General features: G+C 42.9%; 1 protein-coding gene across 2 annotated transcripts in view; it reads right to left on the reverse strand.

Moving 5' to 3' along the window:
- Positions 1-2,445: 2,445 nt before the first annotated feature.
- The window catches only part of Ltbp1 (latent transforming growth factor beta binding protein 1), a 228,864-nt gene continuing 207,786 nt past the window's right edge, over positions 2,446-23,523 (reverse strand). For both annotated transcript variants that reach the window (XM_013013664.1, XM_013013663.1), the window contains exons 28-30: positions 10,675-10,797; positions 5,587-5,736; positions 2,446-3,925 (exon numbers count right to left, since the gene is read on the reverse strand). In XM_013013664.1, coding sequence (XP_012869118.1) covers positions 3,744-3,925; positions 5,587-5,736; positions 10,675-10,797 — 455 coding nt within the window. In that variant the 3' untranslated portion in view covers positions 2,446-3,743. The remainder of the gene's footprint in view (positions 3,926-5,586; positions 5,737-10,674; positions 10,798-23,523) is intronic.

A 23,523-nucleotide genomic window follows, 5' to 3' on the forward strand; every position in this document is an offset into this window, starting at 1 on the left:
AGGGCTTTGCCAGGAGATGATGTCAGGTCTGCTCTCAAGCAAGGTCGATATTACAAGTTTCAGGTTACTTTTCATAGTGGGCTGCTGGCTTGTGAGAATTGTGAGACTTTCCAGTAGCTAGGATTGCCAGAGCCCACACAGAGAAATTGTTGACATTCATCCCTGCAAAACAGGGACCTCCCTGGCCTTGGCTATTGGAGAGGGGTGGCAAAGATTAGGGTATTTTCTGTTTCTGTGGTTTTCTCAGGTCTCTGAATTTTTCAGGGTTCTTGAAGCTTACAAGGCTCTAGAACCTCTCCTTTGTTTCCAGTGTTCTACCTTAGTTGTCTACCCCAGAGAGCAGATATTTGTTACTTTGTTTCATTTTTGTGGAAGAGGATATGGGCAGAGTCTAGCTCTATTCTGCCATCTTGGATCTCTCAAAGAAGCTATTTAGACTTGAATATTGTGTTCTCATATAGTTTATCTCCATAAACACTGTACAAGGTAACTTCCTGACTTTTTGACTGAAATGACACATTAATAAAAATCATGTTTTATGCAAATCAGAATTTCTGGAGCCTGAATTTCTGTTAACATGAATATTTCCCAGAATTAAAGCACATTTTAGGGTCAGAAATTAATTTCTTCATGTGTGAAAGTTGTACAAATGGACATATATATATATATATATATATATGGGGTTAGTTTGTTGGATTTGTATTTAGTACTTATGTTAGATTTTGATAGCATACAAGGATTTCAAGAGGATAAATTCAAACTATAGAGGTTTAAGTCAGAAAGCTTCATTTATGTTTTGTACAATAGTAGTTTAATTTATGTCAAAAGAATATGATCTTACGACAGCATTTGAAGGTACAGAGACCAATCCCATGAATGAGAAGAAAAGTCTCAGTGTCTCAGTACTTGCTTAGATATGAGGTACTAATTTTAAAGTTGTTTTATTTTTTTTTGTCATGGAGCTTGAAGTAGGGCCTGGGCATTGTCCCTGAGCTCTTTTGATGAAGGCTAATGGTCTACCACTTTGAGTCCTCAGTAACTTCCAAAGAGAGCTAAGAATATCATGAATGTTACCAACCCCCCCCCAAAAAAAAAACAAAAAACAAAAAAAAAACCCTTCAAGGTCTGTGAGCATTTTGCCAGCAGAACTCCTAAAAAGTCACATCGTAAAGCTAAGTAGCTGTGGTCATGGGCATGCATCTCCTTCATAATATCCGCACTCTGGCAATATTAAGCTTCCTTATGAAAATGCTAAGAGAAATTGATATGCTTTAGCATATTAGTAACTGAAATGTCCTAAGTCATTACAGTAGACTGTAAGATGCTCATTTCTTCTTGGGATGGGAACTGGTCACACAGTTCTACATAAACATTTGAGAAATTTTGGTATAGCTCTATTTTAGGCAGTAAGTTTTTATGAAGCTTTAGTATTGTGTTAGCTTTGTAGTGCTGTAAATTCAGTGGCATCAGGCAATACACATTTAGCCTAGAATTCTACGGAAGCTGGACTAAGTATCACAGATTGCAATTGAGGTGTTCCGATGAGGATGGGGCTGTATGTATGTGCTTCTGGATGCTCTAGAGAAAGCCTGGTTACTGGCCTCTTCCAGCTTCCAGTTGTGTCCCACATTCCTTGGCTCCTGCCTTCAGCCCAATTCCTCCATATTGAAAACTGGGCAGGTTGAGTATTCCACATTCTGATTTTCCCCACGCTTACAACATCCTCTGAATCTGCTCCTCTACATTCTTCTTCCACTCTCAAGGGGTCCCCTTTCTTGTAAGGCCTCCTATGATTTCATTGGGCCCACCCAGACAACCCATGGGAAGATACTCTTCCCATTTTAAGGCCCAGCTTCTTTTCCTCTGGGCAAGGGGATAAGAACATGAGCATCTTTGAGCGACCAGGACTCTGCTTGCTGATACTATAAATCGAAAGTTCATTTTCCAAGAAAAATGTAAACTAGGCAAACTTTCTGTTTAGTTTTCTTAGACATTGTTAAAAACAACAACAAACAACTCAGATGTTAGGCAAGCGGTGACTCACACCTGCAATCCTAGCTACTCAGGAGGTTGAGGTCTGAGGATCACTGTACCAAGCTAACCAGAGTAGGAATGTCCATGAGACTCTTAACCAAAGAAAAGCCAGAAGTGGAGCTATGGCTCAACTGGAAGGGCACTAGCCTTGAGCAAAAATGCTTAGAGACAGCAGCCAGGCCCTGAGTTCAAGTCTCAGGACCAGCACAGAAAAGCAAATAAACAAAAATCCTCATTAAGTAAGAACCATATTAAGTAAGAATGAATTCTGAGTGTCCACTTGTTATAAAACAATTGCATTCCTGTGGATGTATATTAGGTACGCAGAGACAGGAAGCTATTGGAAGCTATTGTTCATTATTCTTGTGAGGTGTCTGAGTAGCTGGAGGTGCTATACAAAGTACCACAGACTAGGTGGTTTAAACAACAGAAATTTATTTTCCTCACAATTCGGAGAGGTAAAAGTTCAAGGTCAAAGTTTTGGCAGGGTTGATTTCCTTTTCTTCTGAGGCCTCACTCCTTTGTTCATAGATGGCCATCCTGTGTCTTCCTGTGTGTATCTGGGCTCTGGTCAGTCTTCTTTTATGTAAAGACACCAGTCCTGCTGGATTACAGTTTATCCCCGGTGATCTCATTTAACTCTTAATTCCCCTTCTAAAGATCCTATCTCCAAATATAATCACTGGGGGTTAGAATTTCAATATATAAATTTTAAGAGGTAAAAATTCAATCCATGACAATATCTAACAAATTACTAACTTATAAAAACGAAAGTAATAGTAATAGAGGAGCATTTTTAAAAGCAGGAGGATGAAGTGAGTGAACCAGATGGAATTTTTACACATGTACTCAGTGACAATCACTCTCAGGTAGATTATTTTTTTCCTACAAAAATGGTGATTCATTTTCACTTTGACATACAATGGCAACTCTACTGGAGATCAAGTTTTTGCTGGGTTTTCTTTACATAAAAGCTCATTTCAGTTCTTCCATTCTGTTGAAGAACAGGGATCCAATGGAAATCAGCTAGCAGCTTTGGCTAAGAATGGGCCTTTAAAAAAATCAGAAAACATGCTGAAAATATAAAGATTTTTTTTTCCTTTTCCTCATATGGTGTATAAAAGTACTGAAACAAAATCACTGCCTGCTCCACAGGACAGACAATATCAATTTGAAAAAAGGCTCCAGACCAAAGAATCGCATAGCCTTGTGTCACAATACTTACTATACAGTTTAACAATATTTTATCAAAAACTTTTGCACTTGTGATTCAAAAAAAATCTGGAAAGAGAAAGAAAAAACAAGAGGCAAGGAACTGCACAACCAAAAAAAAAACCAAGAGGAAATTATATAAAACATTTCCACCACTATTTTAAATGCCAAACTTAAGCAATAGTTAAAAAAAAAGAAACAACATAATAATACAACCTTCTGTTTAAAATAACAGCACTGTCCTCTGCCTCTCTCCCACTGAATTTTACATATGAACAGACTATATATACTGGCTTTTCAGAGAAATGTCCATTTGGTCTGTGACACCAGTCAGGTTCATACTGAATCTTCTCATGGTCTTCAGAGAATATGCAACTCCATGCTGTTTCTGAGCTTCCAACACTCTGGGTTAGGTGCAATGTCTCAAGTATAATACATTTCTCCCTTTTCCTTTACACAGTGCAGAGTATATGGGCTTAGGTTATGTAGGTTCTCTCTTACTCCAGGTCACTGTCTTTCTCTAGACTCAAGGCGGTATTCAATGGAGTGCAGTAGTTGGGCTTGTCAGAAGGTACGAAGCCTGGCAGACACAAACATTTGTAGGAGCCTTCCGTGTTAATGCACTTGGCATTTTTGCACAGGGACATCCGGTTGTTCAACTCATCACATTCGTTGACATCTGCAATAGACCAATCCGTGCAGGTCAACAGTGCACACCATTAGAGAACACTCACTTGCACTCACTGATGCCCATAATCCTTACTGCTGGCCACTCTCTCCCACCCTCCCCATCCCCTGCCAAGTTGTACCAGCTTTGCTGTTAGTGCTCTTTCAGTCACATGCAAAATAAAGAAGAGCTTTTACAACATCAAGGAAGTTCTAGGTTTTCGTTCCCTATTATTGAATACAATATTGGTATTTTATAGCCGAACATTAGGAAAGGAGGAGGAGCCATATTACTCCTGAATTCCTTCCACAGTTATGGAAGATCTACTAGATTTGGCCAAGCAAGTTAAGCAGATTGCTTGCTCTCAGAGCAGCTTCTGGAGAGCCTTTAGTTCCATTCTTAGATGTCCTTCACACAAGATCCATATAGACTTGCACCTGCTGGAGTCTCCTGTAAGAGCCCTTGCTTCCTAGCTCCCAAACACATCAAAAACTGGGATTTGCAAAACCAAAATGGGCAGAAGACCAGCTGGAGGAGGGAGGAGAAAAATAACCCTTGAACACAGTCAAGGATCTTTTACGAAGAAGCAACATGGGAGTCCCACAAACTAGGTGGAGTAGAGGTTTGCCATGAATCATGGCAGAGGGAGGATGGACTCCAGATGGTTCTTTCCACACCGTGACAAGGCAGGCTTCTATTCCTAGATGTCTATATTCCTTTCTGTTGGTCACATATGCAATAAAATAACTACTTATTACACAGTCAAAATCTACTTGTTTTAATTGTGGTTATAAGCATAGAACATAGCTGGGTGCTGGTGGGCTCATGCTTGTAATCCTAGCTACTCAGAAGGCTGAGATCTGAGGATCATGGTTCAAAGCCAGCCCCGGCAGGAAACTCCATGAAACTCTTATCTCCAATAAACCATCAGAAAACCCAGAAGTGGTACTATAGCTCAAGTGGCGGAGGGCTAGCATTGAGCTGAAGAGCTGAGGGACAGTGCTCAGGCCCAGAGTTCAAGTCCCACGACTGACAAAAAAAACAAAAAAAAACATAGAACATAAAACTGACCATGCTAATCATATATAGTGTGTGTGTGTGTGTGTGTGTGTGTGTGTGTGTGTGTGTGTATGCATCAATTGTGAGGCTTGATGAACTCCAGGGTCTGGGTGCTATCTCTGAGCTCTTTTTGCTCAGACTAGCATTCTATCACTTTGAACCACAGCATCACACTTCTGGTTTTAAGTCTCATAGACTTTGCTACCCCAGCTGGCTTTTAACCACAATATTCAGAACTCAGACTCATGAGTAGCTAGTATTATAGGCATGAGCTACCAGTGCCTGGACATCCTAATAATTTAAAGTGCATAATCATAACACATTAAATAAGGATGTATATGCATTTATGCATTTATGTTTGTACACATACATGTATGGATATGTGTGTGTGTGTTGCGTTGCTGCAGACCAAACCCAGAGCCTTGCATAGACTAGACCAACACTATCACTCAGCTACATCCCCTGCTCCTTATGGTGGATTTCTGCAAAAGTTCTCATTTCCCAAGTTGAAACCTCACAAAAATCTACCTAAAATGGACTCTGCTAACAAAGTCTGGCTACAGGAGATCTCAGGAAGAGACCTCAGGGACACGCTCACATTCCATTACTCTTACCGACACAGGTCATCTTGGCCATATCCAAGTGGTACCCATCAAAGCAGTCACAGGTATAGCCTTCCTGGACCCTCACACAGCGACCATTTTCACATCCATTCAGGATGCCACATTCCTCAGCCTGCAGCTCCTCAAAGCTATTCAAAAATCCTGAAAGGAAAAAGCAGGAGTTAAGTTAGAAAAATGTTCTTCCTGTACTCTTTAAAACTACATTAGGCTGAGGAGTTCAAGACTACTAGCCTAGGCTATGTGGTGGGACTCAGTTTCAAAAAGATATCCAAAACAAACAAAAAAGGATATATTTATACTAAAAATTATGGATATAATATATAACACATATAAGTGTATATTTTATATAACCTTTATATATGTATATTTATTATCTGACATTAAAGTTAACATTAAAATTTAAGTCAAGTTGGGCGCCAGTGTCTCCTGAGAGCTGAGGACTGTGGTCCAAAGCCAAGCCCGCAAGAAACTCTGTGAGACTCTTTTCTCCAATAAATTACTCAAAAAAAAACCAGAAATGGCCAGGCACCAGTGGCTGACTAAGATCTGAGGATCACAGTTCAAAGCCAGCCCAGGCAGGAAAGTCCACGAGACTCTTGTCTCCAATAAACCACTAGAAAACCAGAAGTGGCACTGTGGCTCAAGTGGTGGAGTGCTCACCTTGAGCTGAAGAGTGCAGGGACAGCGCCCAAGCCCAGAGTTTAAGCCCCACAAAAGCTGGAAGTGGTGCTGTGGCTGACGTGGTAGAGTGCTAACCTTGAGCAAAAAGAAACTCAAGGACAGCTCCCAGGCCCAGAGTTCAAGCCCCAGGAATTGGGAAAAAAGTAAGTGAATACCAAAAATATATATGTGTGTATGTATATATATATATATATATATATATATAAATTCAGCATAAAAGTATTCAAACATTTGTAAGTGTTGTAGAGATTGGCCCCACATCTTGAAGTTAGGTATATTAAAATGCTATCAAAGGAAAGCAAGGATGGATTCTGGTTTCTCTCTTCATTATGAAAAATATTTATCCAGGGCTGGGAAGGAGGCTCAGTGGTAGAGCACTTGCCTCGCATGCATGAGGCCCTGGGTTCGATTTCTCAGCAGCACATAAGCAGAAAAAAGCGGGAAGTGGCGCTGTGGCTCAAGTGGTAGAGAGCTAGCCTTGAGCTGAAGAGCTGAGGGACAGCGCCCAGGCCCAGAGTTCAGCCCCCACGACCGAAAAAAAAAAAAAGAAAAAACACTATTATTCAAAATTCCGCATTTCCCGCGTTTTCTGCAGGCCAGTGTTGGGACTTATTTAGGGATGGCAGCTATGGGACTGCAGTCACATTTCAGGTCCCCAAGAGTCTGAGGACTCTTCTTTTGCAACTGGACTTTGCAGGCCCAGAAAAAAGCCCAGCTGGCTTTAGCCTGTGAAGTCTGTTTGCTCTGGCTTTGAAATGAGCTTTATACAAGGGATCAAAGCACAAAAGCAGTGAAAAAGCCTCAAAATATCCTGATAAACGAACATGCATCACACTTGCGTTTAGAAAACCAAAAGGCTTTTGTTTTTAAGAAAACAAAGGATCTCTTGTTTGGTTCTTTTTATAGTTTAGGAACCAGCTTTGAATCCCTTGGACAAGATTTAGAGGTTTACTGACATGTAAATAATATCACTGGGTATGGAGATTAGCCATTTTTCAAGGGCGGAGGAGGTTGTAAATACAAACCCATAATAACCTGTCATATGTCATCCATACAACCACACCACAAATTGGCTTACGAAAATAAAAGATTCAGGCTGGGCATTGATGGTTCATGCCTGTAATCCTAGCTACTCAGGAGAATGACATCTAAGGATCATGGTTCAAAGTCAGCCTGAATCGCAATCCTCAGATCTCAGCCTCCTGAGTAGCTAGGATTACAGGTGTGAGCCACTGGTGCCCAGCTCAAAATACAATCTTAAACTTCCTATACAATCTTAAACTTCCTATATTATCTGGACTTTGTAGTAATCTTTCGTTGGAACTACAGGGGGCAGTAAAATACTATTGCTAGTCAGGGCAATAAGTTTGGGATTTTTAAAAATTAAGCATGTTACCCAAAATGGCCCCTTGTCAAAATTTTAAACAGGAAATATGACCTATTCTCAAGAATATAATAGCAGATACCCCAACACCAGCTCGAGAAATATTAACCTAAGGAAAGATTGTCTTAATTCGTGAAAACACTTTAAAATCCCATGCATTCTTAACAAAAGCACTTTGGCTTTATATCTAGGGATGTCATAGTTTTATTCACATGAAGGAGAGTTCTCAAAATACTTCTTTGGGACTATAAAACTGGGAGCCCTGCAGCTCCTGATCTGAATCCGACCTGGGACTTATTTTGTGAATGGACACAGGTATATCCTTCACTGACAACAGTGTGGCTGGCTTGGGAGAGAGCAGGGAGGAGGCCTAGAGTAGTGACCACAGACACGGGGCTTACAAAACCTAAAGGTGTTACTGTTTGGATCTCTGTTGGAAAATATGGTAATCTCTGCTCTCATCTCCAGTTGTAGAAATACTGTGTACACTGAAGTTTATGGAGGTGGTGAGTCACAGTGGCTCAGTGGAGTAGCTGCATCAGCCTCTCCTCTGTGTTCCATTCCTGCCTGCTCAGCATGGCCAGGGACCTTGTTACTGGTCAGCAGACTGGCTGGAACAGGGAGATGTTTATGACTCATAAGACTCTGGAAGCCATTAGGGAGTGAAAGTGGAGGTCTAACTTCCAATGTCGCTATACAGGGACCTTCTGCGACATCAACATGTTGACTTCTTAACATTTGCAGTGAATTCAAAAAGAGCTTTAGAGCAATGTTGGTATTTAAAAGAGAGTATATAAACCAGGGCATTTCAACAGTCAAATTCCTGGACTCAGAACCATAATGCAATACAGGCTATACCCAGCTGTGGCTTAGGACAGTGTTACATACCTGGTGCTTATGGATTTATAGGGCATACAGGGATTTCCCCCAGTCTTGATATTTCTTTCTCTTCTTATCTTTTTTTTCTCTTTCTTTCCTCTGTATTGCCACTTGCACCATGACTCTAGCTCTTTTTACTTCATGCTTGGGCCCATCTAGAGTGTGATTCTCCTATTAACACTTCAAGAATAGCTGGGATGACAGGTGTGGGTCACCATGTGCAGCTTTTCTCAGTTGAGATGGAGATTTCTCCAACTTTTTCCTCGGAGAGGCCTTAAACAGTGATTCTCCCACATTCTGCCCCCTGATTAGCTAAGATTACAAGCACAAACCACCAGACCCAGCTTCTTTTTCCTAAATAAATGTTTGATGAATTGTAGCATATACAATGGTGAGTACAGTATGAGAACATAGTCTAATAGCTGTGAGTACCTTCAGATCTCTTTTAGGAAGTGATGTGTGGTCATGTGTTGTTGGGTAAAATGAAGTGTTTCTAATCTATTAATGTTAGAAATCAATATGGTAGGTAATGCCTTGGGGATGGGCAGCAGGAACTTTGCAGAGATTGGCTACTTTTTTGATCTGGCTGGGGTGGAGGGTGAGTATCATTCACGTGTGCACTAATTGACCTAGCTGAATTGACAGAATATTGTTTTCCTTCATGATCATGTATATTCTAAAACTTTTTTTTTGTCAGTGTGGGACTTGAGCTCAGGGTCTGGGCACTGCCTCTGAGCTTTTTCGCTCAAGGCTAGCTACCACTCTATCACTTTGAGCCACAGTACCATTTCCAGTTTTCTGGTGGTTAACTGGAGATAAGAGTCTTATGGCCTTTCCTTCCCTGGGTTGACTTTGAACCGTGATCCTCAGATCTCAGCCTCCTGAGTAGCTAGGATTACAGGAGTGAGCCACTGTTGCCGGCTGACATTCTAAATCTTATAGATCCTTCTACCTAATTAAATATAACATCTTTTGAAGCGTGATGGATATACCATCTCAAATGATACCAAATTGGTATCTGATTTCAGGCTGAAATCACTTGAGGAACTGTAACTTCAGAACAGGCCACACAGCCCTGTCTTTCCCTATACCTAGAAAACCATAAGGATTCTTTAGGGAGGGACATTCTCCACATACTACATCTGCAAATAAAGAAGCCTGATCCCCAGAGACTGGTCCCCAGGGCTGCAGTGGCCCTGCATGAGCAAGCTCTATGGAGTAACCTCACCTTCCACTGACTTCTACATCCTCCCCTCTCCACACAGGCCTAGTCCACATGCCTCTTGTCATTCTCCCAAATTTATTATCTAATATTTTTGTCAGAAAAATATAAAAGATCACCTTAGGCCTTCACTCTTGAGATGGAATAGATATTATGCTTTTCTTTTACCTTTTTTTTCTCTTTGTCTCTGCACTAGTATTAATTTGATCTTTAAATACAAAGAGTCAATGTAGGATTATGAAACAGAGAATCTCTACACCTCTGTAACATAGAAATAAAGAAGGCAAGGAAAGAGGCAGGATAGAAAGAAGGCAAGAAAGAAAAGAAAGGAAAAAAGGAAGGAAGGAAGGAAGGAAGGAAGGAAGGAAGGAAGGAAGGAAGGAAGGAAGGAAGGCAAGCAAGCAAGAAAGAAAGACGGGGGAGGGAGGGAGGAAGGGTGGGAGGGAGGAAAGGAGGGAGCAAGCGTAGTCTACAATTGCATTCCCCATCAATAGGGTTTGCTTGTTTTTTTAAGCCCCTCTGACATAACAACCATCTGCCCAGATCAATTCATTATAGGAAGAGAAGTGTCTCCCAGGGCAAGCCTGGAGGGACCCTGATCACTACTTAAGGTGTGAGGACATGAACCGCTGCCCACACTGCCAGGGCCCGGTGCAGGGCATGGGGGGCACGTGGAGATACAGGCAGCGCGCAGGCGCAGCAGCGCGCAGGCGCAGCAGCGCGCAGGCGCAGCAGCGCGCAGGCGCAGCAGCGCGCAGGCGCAGCAGCGCGCAGGCGCAGCAGCGCGCAGGGCCGTCCAGGGGCCTGCACAGCTGCATCGTGGACAAGTGCCCCGGGATTACGTCCGGAAAGCATGGAGCCGTCTTTACAGAGCCTCGGTTTAGCTTCAAAGCAACTGAGCCATTTTGCTTACGGTCCTGGATGAAGTAGGGGTCGGCCTCCGGGGCGTACTGCTCGCTGAAGTCCACCAGGGCGTCGCGGCCGTAGGGCTGCCGCCGGCCGCTCACCGGGATGTTGCACAGCTGCGCGTAGTCGTCTGCGGAGGAGAGGGAGAGATGGCCAGGGTGAGAGCCTGCCCCCCTGTCCCCCGTGGGCCAGCCCCAGCCCAGAGCGCCATTCCCGCCAGGGCCTTCCCTGCCTGGACCTCCTCCTACAGCCAAATGAAGATTCCCAGATGAAGACCCCATCCAGCCTAACGATTCGCAGCAACACATCCCGGAGCATCGAAGGCCTGAATAAGATGGTCCTTTGGGCCTACAGAAGAACAGCTTTACCCAAACCTCTCAGGTGGAAACAGGAAAAAGGGCCTGCAATCCTGGCTACTGAGGAGGCTGAGACCTCAGGATTGTGCAAAGCCAGCCAGGGAAGTCCATGAGACTCTGATCTCCCATTAACCAGCATAAAAGCCAAAGTGGAGCTGTGGTTCAAGAGGCAGAGCTCTAGCCCTGTAGTGGAAAAGCTTATCAAGAGCATGAGGCTGCATTCAAATCCAGCATGCACACACACACACACACGTTCTGATAAGGTGGAAGCAAATGCCAGATCCTTCTGGATCTTTTGCATGAAACCATTTCATTAAGAAAATATTAATTTTGCTGGGCACTGGTGACTCAAGGCTGTAATCCTAGCTACTCAGGCGGTTTGAGATCTGAGGACTGTGATTCAAAGCCAGCCCAGGCAGGAAAGGCTATGGGACCTGCATCTCCAACCAGCCACCAGAAACCAGAAGTGGAGCTGTGGGCTTACAGAGTGCTAGCCTGGAGCGAAGCAGCTCAGGAACAGCGGCCCAGACCCTGAGTTCAAGCCCCCTGGCTGCCACCACCACGATCACCCGCAACAACAAAAGAAAATATTAATTTCATTCAGGAAATAGCTGAAACTGAGAACAGCTCCTTGACTCAAAAAAGAAAGATTAACCTTCAAGAAAATACAAATGGTTGTCAGTTCTGTTTAGGGTTTGAACGCAGAGGCATTAAGCATTTCCCTTAGAGGGTAAGATTGTTCAAATGTTTGTAAGTCTTAGCAGTTGAGCTCATCTTCTCTCCTAGCTTTAAAATAAAAAAATGCCATTTGTTGTACATCTGAAAAGAAGATTTTTGTCAGTATTTTATAGCCATGCCACAGTATGATCAAGATTAACTATGAAAAATGAAATAATTCACCTACATAAGTCTGTAAAACTAAACCTAGAGATGGCTGAGCAGGTCTTGAGATGTCAAGAGGGTCAGAAAACTCTGACCTCGATCCTGCGTGCTCTGTTTCAACCATAGAGAACAGTAACGTTTCAAGTTCTCACAACTGAGCAAGGCTGAAAGAGGGAGCGGATGGTGGAGAAACCAAGTCCTGGACGGTGTCCTATTCACAAACAAGCCTTTCTGAAAGAAAGGCTGCACTTGCACTACAGCAGATGACCAGGAATTATGTGATGGAGAAAGTCATGGATTAATTGTAAAGAGCTGATGTACTGGCATGGACAAAGGATGCTAAGTTGTGTCTGGAAACTGCTAGAGGCTTCCTAAGGAAGCTTTGACTTGACCCAAGCTGGTCAAGTCTGCAGTTAGCAGAGGGGATTATGGATACCTCTGGGGCTTGCTGCAGCTTCTTTCTCCTCTTACCACACTTTTTTTTAACTTTTAAGAGTCCTGAGCTTATTGTCCTTTGTGCCTTTGGTTCAGTTATCGAAGCCTCGTGGGGCATTACGTGTTCTCTTCCTGTTTGAAGGTGAGCTACAAGGATCATCACAAAGACAGTGTATTCTGAGTTATTTTCCTGGGAGCCTGGACGGCTCTGTACGCATTGGTCTGTCCCACCTCTCCTGTCACACACATCTGCTCTGATTCAGGGCTAGGATCAGAGGCTGGGGCTCAAGACCCGACAGCATTCCTCACTTTGCACCTTCACACGTTGGGCCAGCCTCAGTTTTCACCTCTTTCATAGAGTGATAATAAATTCTGGCCTGTCTACCCCATTAGTGGCATCTGAAAAAGGCCATAGTTCACATTGGACATTGTTCACAAATTGTGAAAGGTTATATATTCTTTCTCACAGGCAAAGATCACTAAGACCCCTCGGAACAGCTACAAACAGATGTTCATAGAAAGCCTTGGAAGATGGAAATGTTACAGAAATGTTAATTCTAAAATCCAAAGTTATCAATGGGCCAAGAGCATTGGAAGGGAAGTGTCCATGTGTTTTGTTTTTAATTTTCTTCTAAGAGTAGTTGGAATTTTACTTCATTTCCAACAACAAGGTACAACATTGGCTTAGCAAATGTAACTTCCTGGTTGGAGTGTAATAAACTATAACCAATAGCATCTATTAACCCTAGGCCAGTACAATTCATATCACAGGAAAAGGTGCTCAACAACTTTTAGCATAGGCTTGAATACATTAGAAAGGTTATGAGTATACAATAAGTTAGAGGTAATGGGAGTTTTCTGTATCTTTGGGAGAGCAAGCGGTTGCACAGAACACTGTCATCAGTCTTGGACAAGGAAGGTATCCTCTTTAGGATCTTGATCTAGGCAAATTTCTATCCTGTGCCTGACCTCCAAGCATCCCAAGGCACCAGAAGACCCCATTCAATCTTAAAGATGCTTGGCCTTGCTTGTCACTAGAGTTGGGTCATGCCAGAGTCTGGCTTGGGGAGCAGCAGTGAATTATGGTTGGCTCCAAGTACAGAGGATAGCAGATCTCTTAGCTATTTCCACAGCTTCCCCTGAGAACCCCTGAGACCCTTTTGGCGGCTACTTCCTCTAGCTCAGTGCATGGCATGTCCAACTTATTTTCTGTCCTTAGAATCTCTTTCCGGTCCAAACCCCCTTTACTTACACACATCAGCAACAATGAATCACCGGGCACTCTCAGGCTAGGTACAAAGGAATGGGCTTGTTTTAGCAAGGACTAGTCCTGGGAGGCGTACTCTGTACAGCAATGCCATTTCTGAGGCTCCAACCACATGTCCATCTGGAATCTAGCCGAACACCAATGTGAAATCAATAGGAAATGGAAATATTCACACCTCACAGCCTCTCTCCCAAAGCGCAAATGCTTAGCTCTGGATCAAAGCTACAAAAGGGACATACGAGGGGGTATGGGACACGGTCACTAACAGGGCTAAACAAGATCCAGGCCACTAATCACACTAATTTTCCTGGTGTGACAGATCCAAATGACAGATGGTGTTGCTTTGATTTTCACTTTAAATGGGGGGAAAAAAGTTTTTAAGTCCCCTCCACCTCCCCCCCACCGCCGGCTGAGGAGTCAACAGGCTCGGGGACCCCCGCTGTCAGAGCCATGGAAAGCACATGGCTGCATCCTGGCAGGAAATCTCCTGTTGATGACAGACACATCTGCAGGGCTGCGCTGGGCAGTCACATGTCCCGGGCCCCTCTGGTGCGTGAGGAGGACCACGAGGAGGGGCTCCCTGCCCCCTTTGGCAGATGAGGCTCAGCTGCTTTTAGAGATGAAACAGCTCGCTGGGGCTGCTACAGGGCGAGGCCGGAAACTCAGTGCTCTGGCGTTAGAACTCACACCCAGAGCAGCAAAGAACTCTTCCACACGAACAAAAATGGGTCCTGTTTTACTCAAGATTCCTCACCAGGTGTCTGGCCTACAGGTCTGAATGTGGACTATTAACTGATGTAGAGAGCTGTAACGTGTGTTACACACACACACACACACACACACACACAACTAGGAAGTCAGGGAGGAAATGGAATGGCAGACTTATTTACCCAGTGCCTAATTCTTTTCCTTTGTGGAAACTGACAAATGATAGACAAAATTTTAAAAAATGCAACAGATTTGATTGTGTATAGAATATTCCTTCCAGGATGGCTAGAGGAGGTGACCAGCCACAGATGACATCTATACAAGATGGTGCAATTGGACATGTGTCTGTGTGTCTGTCTGTGTAACTCCAATTCTACTCTTGGTTACAGAATAAACTCCTACTACTTGTGCAGAATGGGTAGAATTGTGTACCTGTGAAACTAAAATGTGCAGAGCTGGAACAGAAAAATAGAACACACACCAAAGAAAGGACTTTGAGTCTTAGGTTCTAGTCCTACTTTCTCCATTTCCTAGCTGCTTCATCTGCATGTGTAGGCGTTTTAGTTCCTCTATCTATTGAGCAGGATCTCATCACTCTTTACTTCAGCTGTACGAAAAGTGAATCAAGCCAGGTGTCAGTGGTTCACGCCTGTCACCCTAGCTACTCAGGAAACTCTGAGACTCTGATCTCTAATTAGCCACCAAACAAAAAGCTGGAAGTGGAGTTCTGGTTCAGGTGACTAAGCACTAGCCTGGAGCAAAAAACGTGCAGAGACAGAGCTCAGGCCTCCCCCCCAAAAGTAATTCATCCCTTGTCTCATCGAGTGATTGGTAGGTTGGTTCATTCATTCACAGACCCAGAAGCTAAGAATAGTCTGAACAGGGTAGATGCTGGGAAGACAGGAAAAATAGAAAAGATTGGGGGAAACTTCATTCTGTATGGATGAGTACCAGAGGAAGAAGAGGAGAAAAGGTAACAGAGAAGGAAAGAGAGTCATAACCATACAAAAGAGATTAAAAAAAAAACTTCAGGGAAACTGAGGCTACTGGAGGTCCTTGATACACAACAGTTGGCATAAGGAAATGAGCAGGCATGCCCCGTTAAACCCTGACATGCCGCACATTGCCCACGAATCTCAGAACAACCCAAGAAATAACTGTAATTAGCTCTTTGATTTCCCATAAGAAAGCCAGGGTTTACCACATAACTGGCCTAGGTGAGGTCTGAAAGACTTGTTCCGCCAAGCCATCCACATTCTTTCTATTCCTTGGCCACCTCCTGACACCCTCAGAAAATTATTAAATGCCTTCCCCAGACCTCAAGTCTCAGGTAAGCACATTGAGCATTTGTGACTCCAACTCCAGGGAGAGTCATAACTTTGAATGCTGATGAGCTCAGCTCCACCAGGGTCCACTCTATCATTAGCAGGATTTATGTTTATTGAATTTGCTCGATTTATTAGGTGAAAGAGATCAAATTGCTTAATGTTCAATTAAATTGTACTTGTCGCGGACAGGGAAATAATGCAGTCTAAAGTTTTGGCAAGCGTTCCCGGGACGTTTGTAAACGTTGATGCTCTAAAGGAAGGCATGGCCATTCACAAGTCAAGCTGTCCACCCCCAGCCTTCACCTAACGTCTCCCTTCCCAGCCCAGTCATTCCCAGTCTTTCCCACCACATGGCTGCTTAGCTAGCCAGATGCACTGATGAAGATGTGTGGGGTACCAGCTGCCAAAATGTAGAGGATCCTTTTGTGTTCTGAAGCCTGGATTCAAACATTTAGATGCTTGTAATAGTACGCCACACAGGAAGGTCCTAAAATAATGAGTGAGAGCTGGGAGTCAGTGGCTCACGCCTGTCATCCTCACTACTCAGGAGGCTGAGGTCAGAGGATCGTGGCTCAAAGCTAACCTGGGCAGGAAAGCATGTGACGTTCTTTTTTTTTTTTTAGGTAAGGGGTAGGTTTATTCAGTAGACCAGGGACCAGGCAAGGTTGGCACTCCACGCGGCTGGCAAAAGAGAGAGAGCTGGGAAAGAGAGAGAAAAGAGCTAGAAAAGAACAGAGAGAGCAAAGAGAGCAAGAAAAGAACAGAGAGAGAGCATAAAAGAATAAAGAGGGAAAAAAACAGAGAAATCCCAGCTATAGAGCTGGGAAAGAGAGAGAAAAGAGCTAGAAAAGAGCAGAGAGAGCAAAGAGAGCAAGAAAAGAACAGAGAGAGAGAGAGAGAGACAGAGAGAGAGAGAGCATGTGACGTTCTTATCTCCCATTAATTACTAAAAGAGTCTGAAATGGAGCTGCAGATTAAGCAGCAAAGCACTAGCCTTAAGCAGAAAAGCTCAGGTACAGTGTCCAGGCCCTGAGTTCAAACAACAGGACTGGTACACACACACAAAATAAAAACATTGAGAGCATGAATTTCCCATGAAAGAGTTCATGAAAGGATTTCTCCTCTTGTTTCTAAGTAACGGGGACTTTGGAAATATATGACTAAGTTTAATATCCAGACTATCTCAGGTGAAGAGTAAACCTAGATTACTTTATAGGAGAAGAAACTAAACGATGTAACACAGAGGCAAATAGGACTACATGCTAATCCTCTAAACTGATCCAGCTTTTCAGCTAAAGGACAGATAAGACATTTTTTCCCCTTTTCTTGCTCTTAGAAGTGAGTAACAAGTCAACAATTAGGAAAAAAGTAAGGAATTTCCATAAGGACTATATTTCATTTTTTTTCTTTATTAACTATGTAAAAACTACTTCAGTGCTGGGTATGGTGATACACTCCTATTACCCCGTGAGGCAAAAGTAGGAGGATCACAGTCCTAGGTTGTTCCTGGGCAAAAAGTGGGAGACCTTATCTGTAAAATAATGAGAACAAAAAAGGGTTGGAGTAAGACTCAAGCAGCAGAGTGCCTGCCTATCAAGTATAAGGCCCTGAGTTCATAGCCTGGTACCTCCAAACAAACGAGAGAGGGAAGAAAGATTCAAAAGAAGGAATTGAGCATGAGGTTGCATCCCATTGTGAATAGACTCTCTAAATTGTGAATGTTCTCTCTAAAATCACTGATTTTACTCTGTGTGAATTTCACCTCTATTTTTTGAAAAAGAAATTATGATACAAGGGAAAAAATGTGCTGTTTGTATGTTGTCTGGATTTCATCTAAACTTTCTATTTTTAACTGGTAAGATGAAGAAACAAGACTAGGGGATCTCCAAGGACCCTTAAAGCATGCATGGTTTATGACTCTAAACAGAAAACATTTTCACTACTAGGCTGGAAAATCCTGGGAAGAAAATGCCATTGAAACTTGAGGCTGCAGTGTGAGGTAACTACCACTAGATGGTACTGTGCCTAAGGTGCTGTCATTTGGACATTAGGACTGAAACAGGGCATTTATTTGACCAACTGTCAGCACTAGCAAGCCAGCCTCCTGGGTCTCACTTTATCCAGGGGCTGTGGGGCTTAAAGAAATGTAATGGTTAGGTCAACTTAAATGCTCACTTTCCTTTCATTAAAAACAAACTGTTGTCAGGCACAGGCAGCTCACACCAGTAATCCTAGCTGCTTTGGAGGCTGAGATCCAAGGATCAAGGTTTAAAGCCAGCTTGGGCAGGAGACATTTATCTCTAATGAACTACCAAAAAGCCAGAATGAGTGGAGCTGTGGCTCAAGTGGGTAGAGCACTAGCTCAGGAATAGTGCCCAAGCTTTGGACCTACTCAAGCCCTAAGACCAACACACAAATAAATAAATAAGCTGGGTGCAGATGGCTTACACCTGTAATCTTAGCTACTCACAAGGCTGAGATCTGAGGATCATGATCTAAAGCCAGACCAGGCAGGAAAGTCTGTGAGACTCTTATGTCCAATTAACCACCAGAAAACTAGAAGTGGTGCTATAGCTCAAGTGGTAGAGCTCTTGCCTTGAGCTGAAGAGCTGAGGGACAGAGCGCAGGCTCAGAGTTCAAGCCCCACGACTGACAATGAATGAATGAATAAGTAAATAAAAATAGAAATAAATCATAAGGAAAAACCAGGCACCAGTGGCTCACACCTGTTATCCTAGCTACCCAGGATGCTGAGATCTGTATATTATAGTTTGAATCTAGCAGGGTCAGAAAATCCTATGAGACTCTTATATGCAATTAACCACACACACACACACAGACACATACACACACATGCATGCACACACACATGCATGCACACATGCATGCACACACACACACACACACACACACACACACACACACAATGCCAGAAACAGAACTGCAGCTCTACTTTAAGTTTTTAGGGGGCAATTAATTGAAGAGTCTCAAGGACTTTTCTGTCCCGGCTGGCTTTGAACCACAATCCTCAGTACTCAGCTTCCTGAGAGGCTGTGATTATGGGCATGAAGCTACCGGCGGCCAACTACAAAACATTTTAACATTGCTTTAAAAAGTTTTACAGAAGAAAAACTATTCTAAGATTTGTTCAAAAACTACTGGAACCATTTAGCATTATTTGAAGAGCAAGTTCTAAGTAATTAATGAAACATTAAAGTGCCTCAAAATAGTAAATAAGATCATTCAAGAGCATGTATTCCATTCAGTTCTAGGAAGTAAGACATCATTGCTAAGGAAACAACTGGAACTGTTTTAAGATCTCTGATTTTATGCTTTCTCCATATGCTGGCTCTTTACCTTGATTTGAGATGACTTTCCTCTCCCCCCAGGGACTGTTCACAATCAGATGCAATCCCAGCAGCTCTTACTTCTCGCTGGAGTATCTCTGGCTGGCCTTGGAGGGGAGGTGGGGGGGGGGGAGGCTCATAGATCACCATGTGACTGGCATCTTCCAGGGTTGAGCAGTCTGCAACCATGACAGCTGTTCACGACAGTTCTGCTTGTCCCTGAGACTTGAAGCTCAGAAAGAAGCACTTTAAAAGGCTTCCTTGTATCTGCTGCTTCTTTCCTTAGGTATTAGCCATGGCTGCTGAGCAAAGCCACGACCTTCCTGGGCTCTGTTCCCTGATTGTTTGTGCGGATACACCAACCTGGTTTTGTGTGTGTGTTTGAACTCAGGGCCTCTCACAAGTCCTCTGCTTCTGAGCTACATCCCCAGCCCGGGCTATTTTCCACCCTCATTCTAGCTGCCTTTCCCTCAGTGAAAGGAGACAGGGCAGCTCTCCCTACCCTCTCCTCTGCCATGCTGGCCTGCTCTGGCCACGAGGTCAGCCTTTGAAAGGCACAAGCTGACAGCTTTCTTCTAAACCACAGTTCATTTACAAAAAGTGAATGAGGCAGATATCAAAACCAACTCAACCGTATCTGAATTCAAAACCTGAAATGCAGAACAAGGTTTTAGCATTCTTCACAATGACGTGTCCCTGTCCCCCATTACAAGTGGACACTTACACCTGGTGCCATTATCAAGGACAAAGAACCCCAGCAAATGTTATTTCAAACACACAAAAGCGAATTTCCCTGAAGGACAAAGGGCAAAGACAGTACAAGGTGGAGCTGGAAGGGCATTTCAAGAGAACAGAGTCGTTTTTCATCAGCTGATTTCAAAGCGGAAAACCAGAACAGCCAAGACGGTTACTTTCAAGGTACATTTGGTTACTTGTTAATTAGAAACCAAAGAGATTTTTGTGTGCGTGTGTGTGATCAGATTATCTCCCATCACAACACCATTAGTGTCTCTACTTTAGCCCTAAATTAGATTCTGCTATGACGTCTGTGAGATAGATTATCATCATAATGAAATTAATTTTATGTAACAGAATACAGCCAGATATTTTCTCACCATTTCCATGCAGCCCAGCTTAGGAAAATGAACATGAATAACATGGAGACTCCAAAGTCCAGAATGTACCACAATTAAAATGTCCAAAGTGCTCCCGACACCAAGGTGTCACCTGTCAATCAAATTCCCCTCCCTGGGAACTGAAGCCTGATTTCTCTTCTCTACTGTCTTCTCTGTCTTATTGATTTTGATAGGATTGATTACAGATCTTAACTTGGATAGGAATTAAGAGAATTTAATTAAGTTGGTAAATACCATTTATATTTATTACGGGATTCAGTTGGTTGTATTTAAGTTGACTTACTGAGTTCAAGAGTTCATTAAAGGCCATGTGCTGGTGGGGCACATCTGTAATTTCAGGTAGGATCACAGTTCAAGGCTATTACCAGCAGAAAACTCTGCACGACTCCATCTCTACAAGCCAACAAAAAGTAGGGCTGGAATGTATTCATTACCTGACTTACTGTAACCCCTCTGTACATCACCTTTATAATAACAATAATTTCTTTTTAAAAAGTAGGGATGCAGGCATGGTTCAAGTGGTAGAATATCTGCTAAGCAAGTATGAAGCTTTGAGTTCAAACCCCAGCACCATCAGAAACAAACCGATGAAAGAGAGAAAAAAAGGAAGGAAGCAAGGAAAGAGAAAAGAAAAGAAAGCTGCTTAAATATTGAAGAAGAAAACATTTATAGCACAGTGGACCCTTTGAGCTAGGTGAGGACTTTCAGAGAAAATCAAGCATGTAACACTTACCAATAAAGACCAACTGTTTATGAAGTTGCCAGAATATTGTATAGAGAAATAACTCAAATCTCTCCCTTGAGTAAAAATTGCTCTGTGTCATAGAAACTTAGTGAACTTGGGCCAACAAAGTGTCTAATGGATTTAGTATCTGAAAATCAGGGATTTCGCATTTAGAATCAGATGCACTGGGTGAACATTTAAAACCCAACACTGGACTGTCCCTTACATGTGCTTTCCTTCTAGGTCATGAATCACAGTCAGGGTTTGGAAGCCACTGGAACCCACAGAAGCCCTGCAGAACTGCACAGTGCAATTAGGCTCTGCATTAGTTCCTGAACCCTGGCATCCTACATTGGTTCTGATTTTGGGCTGCCTTTGAAGAGACTCCTAGCACTGCATTACAGGACAGACATGTGGACTAAGCATCAGCTCAACTTATGCCTGGAATAGGAGTTATAATAATCTTTGCTAACATTTAAGAGCATTGACCAAAGGTCAACAATCTCCTCTGCACTACAGCATTTAATTGTGAGCACCCCCTGGGGGCAGGTGTTGGTACTGCCATTTCACAAAGGAGGAAACTAACAAGGCAGGTGACATGTGCATACTTCACTATTGAATATTATTTGATACGAATCCCTTTTAGGGGAAAACAATGTCATTCTCTGGGAAGAGTCAGAGGAAATTTTCTAAATCAATCAATCAATCAGTAAATCAATCCTTTCCATTGCCTATGATACTTGATTCCAATCTATTTCCATGGATACCAACACAGTTTCAAATTAACTGGCCCACCTGTTTAGAAAACACCTAGATATGCACACAATACTACATTCCGTCTGCAGCATGATAGCTACTCCACCTAGGAGGCCCCTTACATTTTCCTAGCTTAATATTCATTTTCTATTACAATTGCCATTTTTCTTTTATCATAAGGTCCAGAACTTAGGATAAAAAAGATAAAATCTTCCACACTGAGACAGTGTGAATGACAACCGCCTCACACTGGGGTCTCAGCTTGGGATAATGGAGGTCGAAGGAACTTGCCCAGCCGCACCAGACAGAATCGGTGCCAAAAGGACAATCAGACCGTTGGACTGCTTCAACCGAAGGCGGCCACTATTTCCTCAGTCTCACATGGAGGGTGTTACAAAATTATTATTAACATTCTTTGGAAACATATTTCTTGGAAAAGCCTTTAAAACTCTAACTGCTGAAAGGCCTTTTGCAGTAACTGCCCAGTTACAATATTATTTCAAGTTCAGTCCCCGAGTCAAATCCCCGTCTTCCTTCACACCTCTGAGGATATTACAAAACATTCTTACACAGACATCTCTGGGAACGTGTAAGGAATCACTGGCTCAGCTATCTTAAGGCAGACTCCAAATGCTTGTAGTTTTGCAAAAACTGGACGGGTAAAGATGGACTAGATCAGCTATCACAATGTCTGACACGTTTTTTTAGTATAGCAAATGGTGACTTCTTTAAACCAGATGATCGTGTGTTTAGAACATCGCATAATGTTTAGTCACAGAGGATCCTAGGTCTGAATTTCATCTTACATTCTGTTAAATACAAAGCATTGGTTCCATCTTTTTTCTTTTTTTTTTCTTTTTTTGGCCCAGTACAGTAACAGGTGTGGACTGGATTGGACAGTGAAGGAAGGAATATGTAAATGTCTAAAACTGAAAATAGGTCAGCTATAAATATTCAGATTTCATTTGAGATACTTCTCTCTCCTTGCAAACCCCAATGTGTACATAAATGTGCACGGTAATCATCTTTAGCACCAAGATGAAGATGAGTACCCTCTTCCAAATAACTGCCATTCCAGAGAGTGGGGGAGTAAGCAGAGTAGAGGGGAGGCAGGCAATACGTAGCTGCTTGCCTAGCAGGCCCCCACTAGCTGCACAGTCCCAGCATGCCTTGCTGCTGTTTCCTTGACCCTTGTATGGAGGCAGTGATGGGACATTCCTTGCCCAGTCAGACCCTTCATTTAATCGACGTGTTTCGTACCAGGTGTGGAGCCATCCGTCAGTTGCATTCACCTAGAACACTCACAACGAGAGCCAAGTCTTGATTTCCTATCCAGAGCTCGAGAGCCTTCTTTGCATGAGTGATTCTAAGGAGCACTTTACAAGTAAAACACTTTAAGCAGGATAAACATGAGTGAAGAGTAAAAGGGTATACACAGAGTTAATCAGCCTATTTAAAATATATTTTCCTTTCAAATTGTTGTGCAAGTGATGTTTTCTTACACTTGTTTAAGAAAATATGTTTTTAAAAAATATGTGGCATGGATACTATTTTATATAAATCAGGTGGATAGCTATGCCTCTATCTATCTATCTATCTATCTATCTATCTATCTATCTATCTATCTATCTATCTATCTATCTATCCATCCATCCATATATTATATGGGTATGATTGTACATAAGTATGTATGTGTTAATACAGGAGATCAAAATCTGGGCTTCGTGGGGCTGGGAAGGTGGCTCATTGGTAGAACACTTGCCTTGCATGCATGAGGCCCTGGGTTCAATTCCTTAGCACCACATAAGCAAAAAGAAAAAAGCCGGAAGTGGCGCTGTGGCTCAAGTGGTAGAGCGCTAGCCTTGAGCTGAAGAGCTGAGGGACAGCGCTCAGGCCCAGAGTTCAGGCCCCACGACC

Source organism: Dipodomys ordii, unplaced genomic scaffold (assembly GCF_000151885.1).
Source record: "Dipodomys ordii isolate 6190 unplaced genomic scaffold, Dord_2.0 Scaffold20, whole genome shotgun sequence".
Classification (NCBI taxonomy): Eukaryota; Metazoa; Chordata; class Mammalia; order Rodentia; family Heteromyidae; genus Dipodomys; species Dipodomys ordii.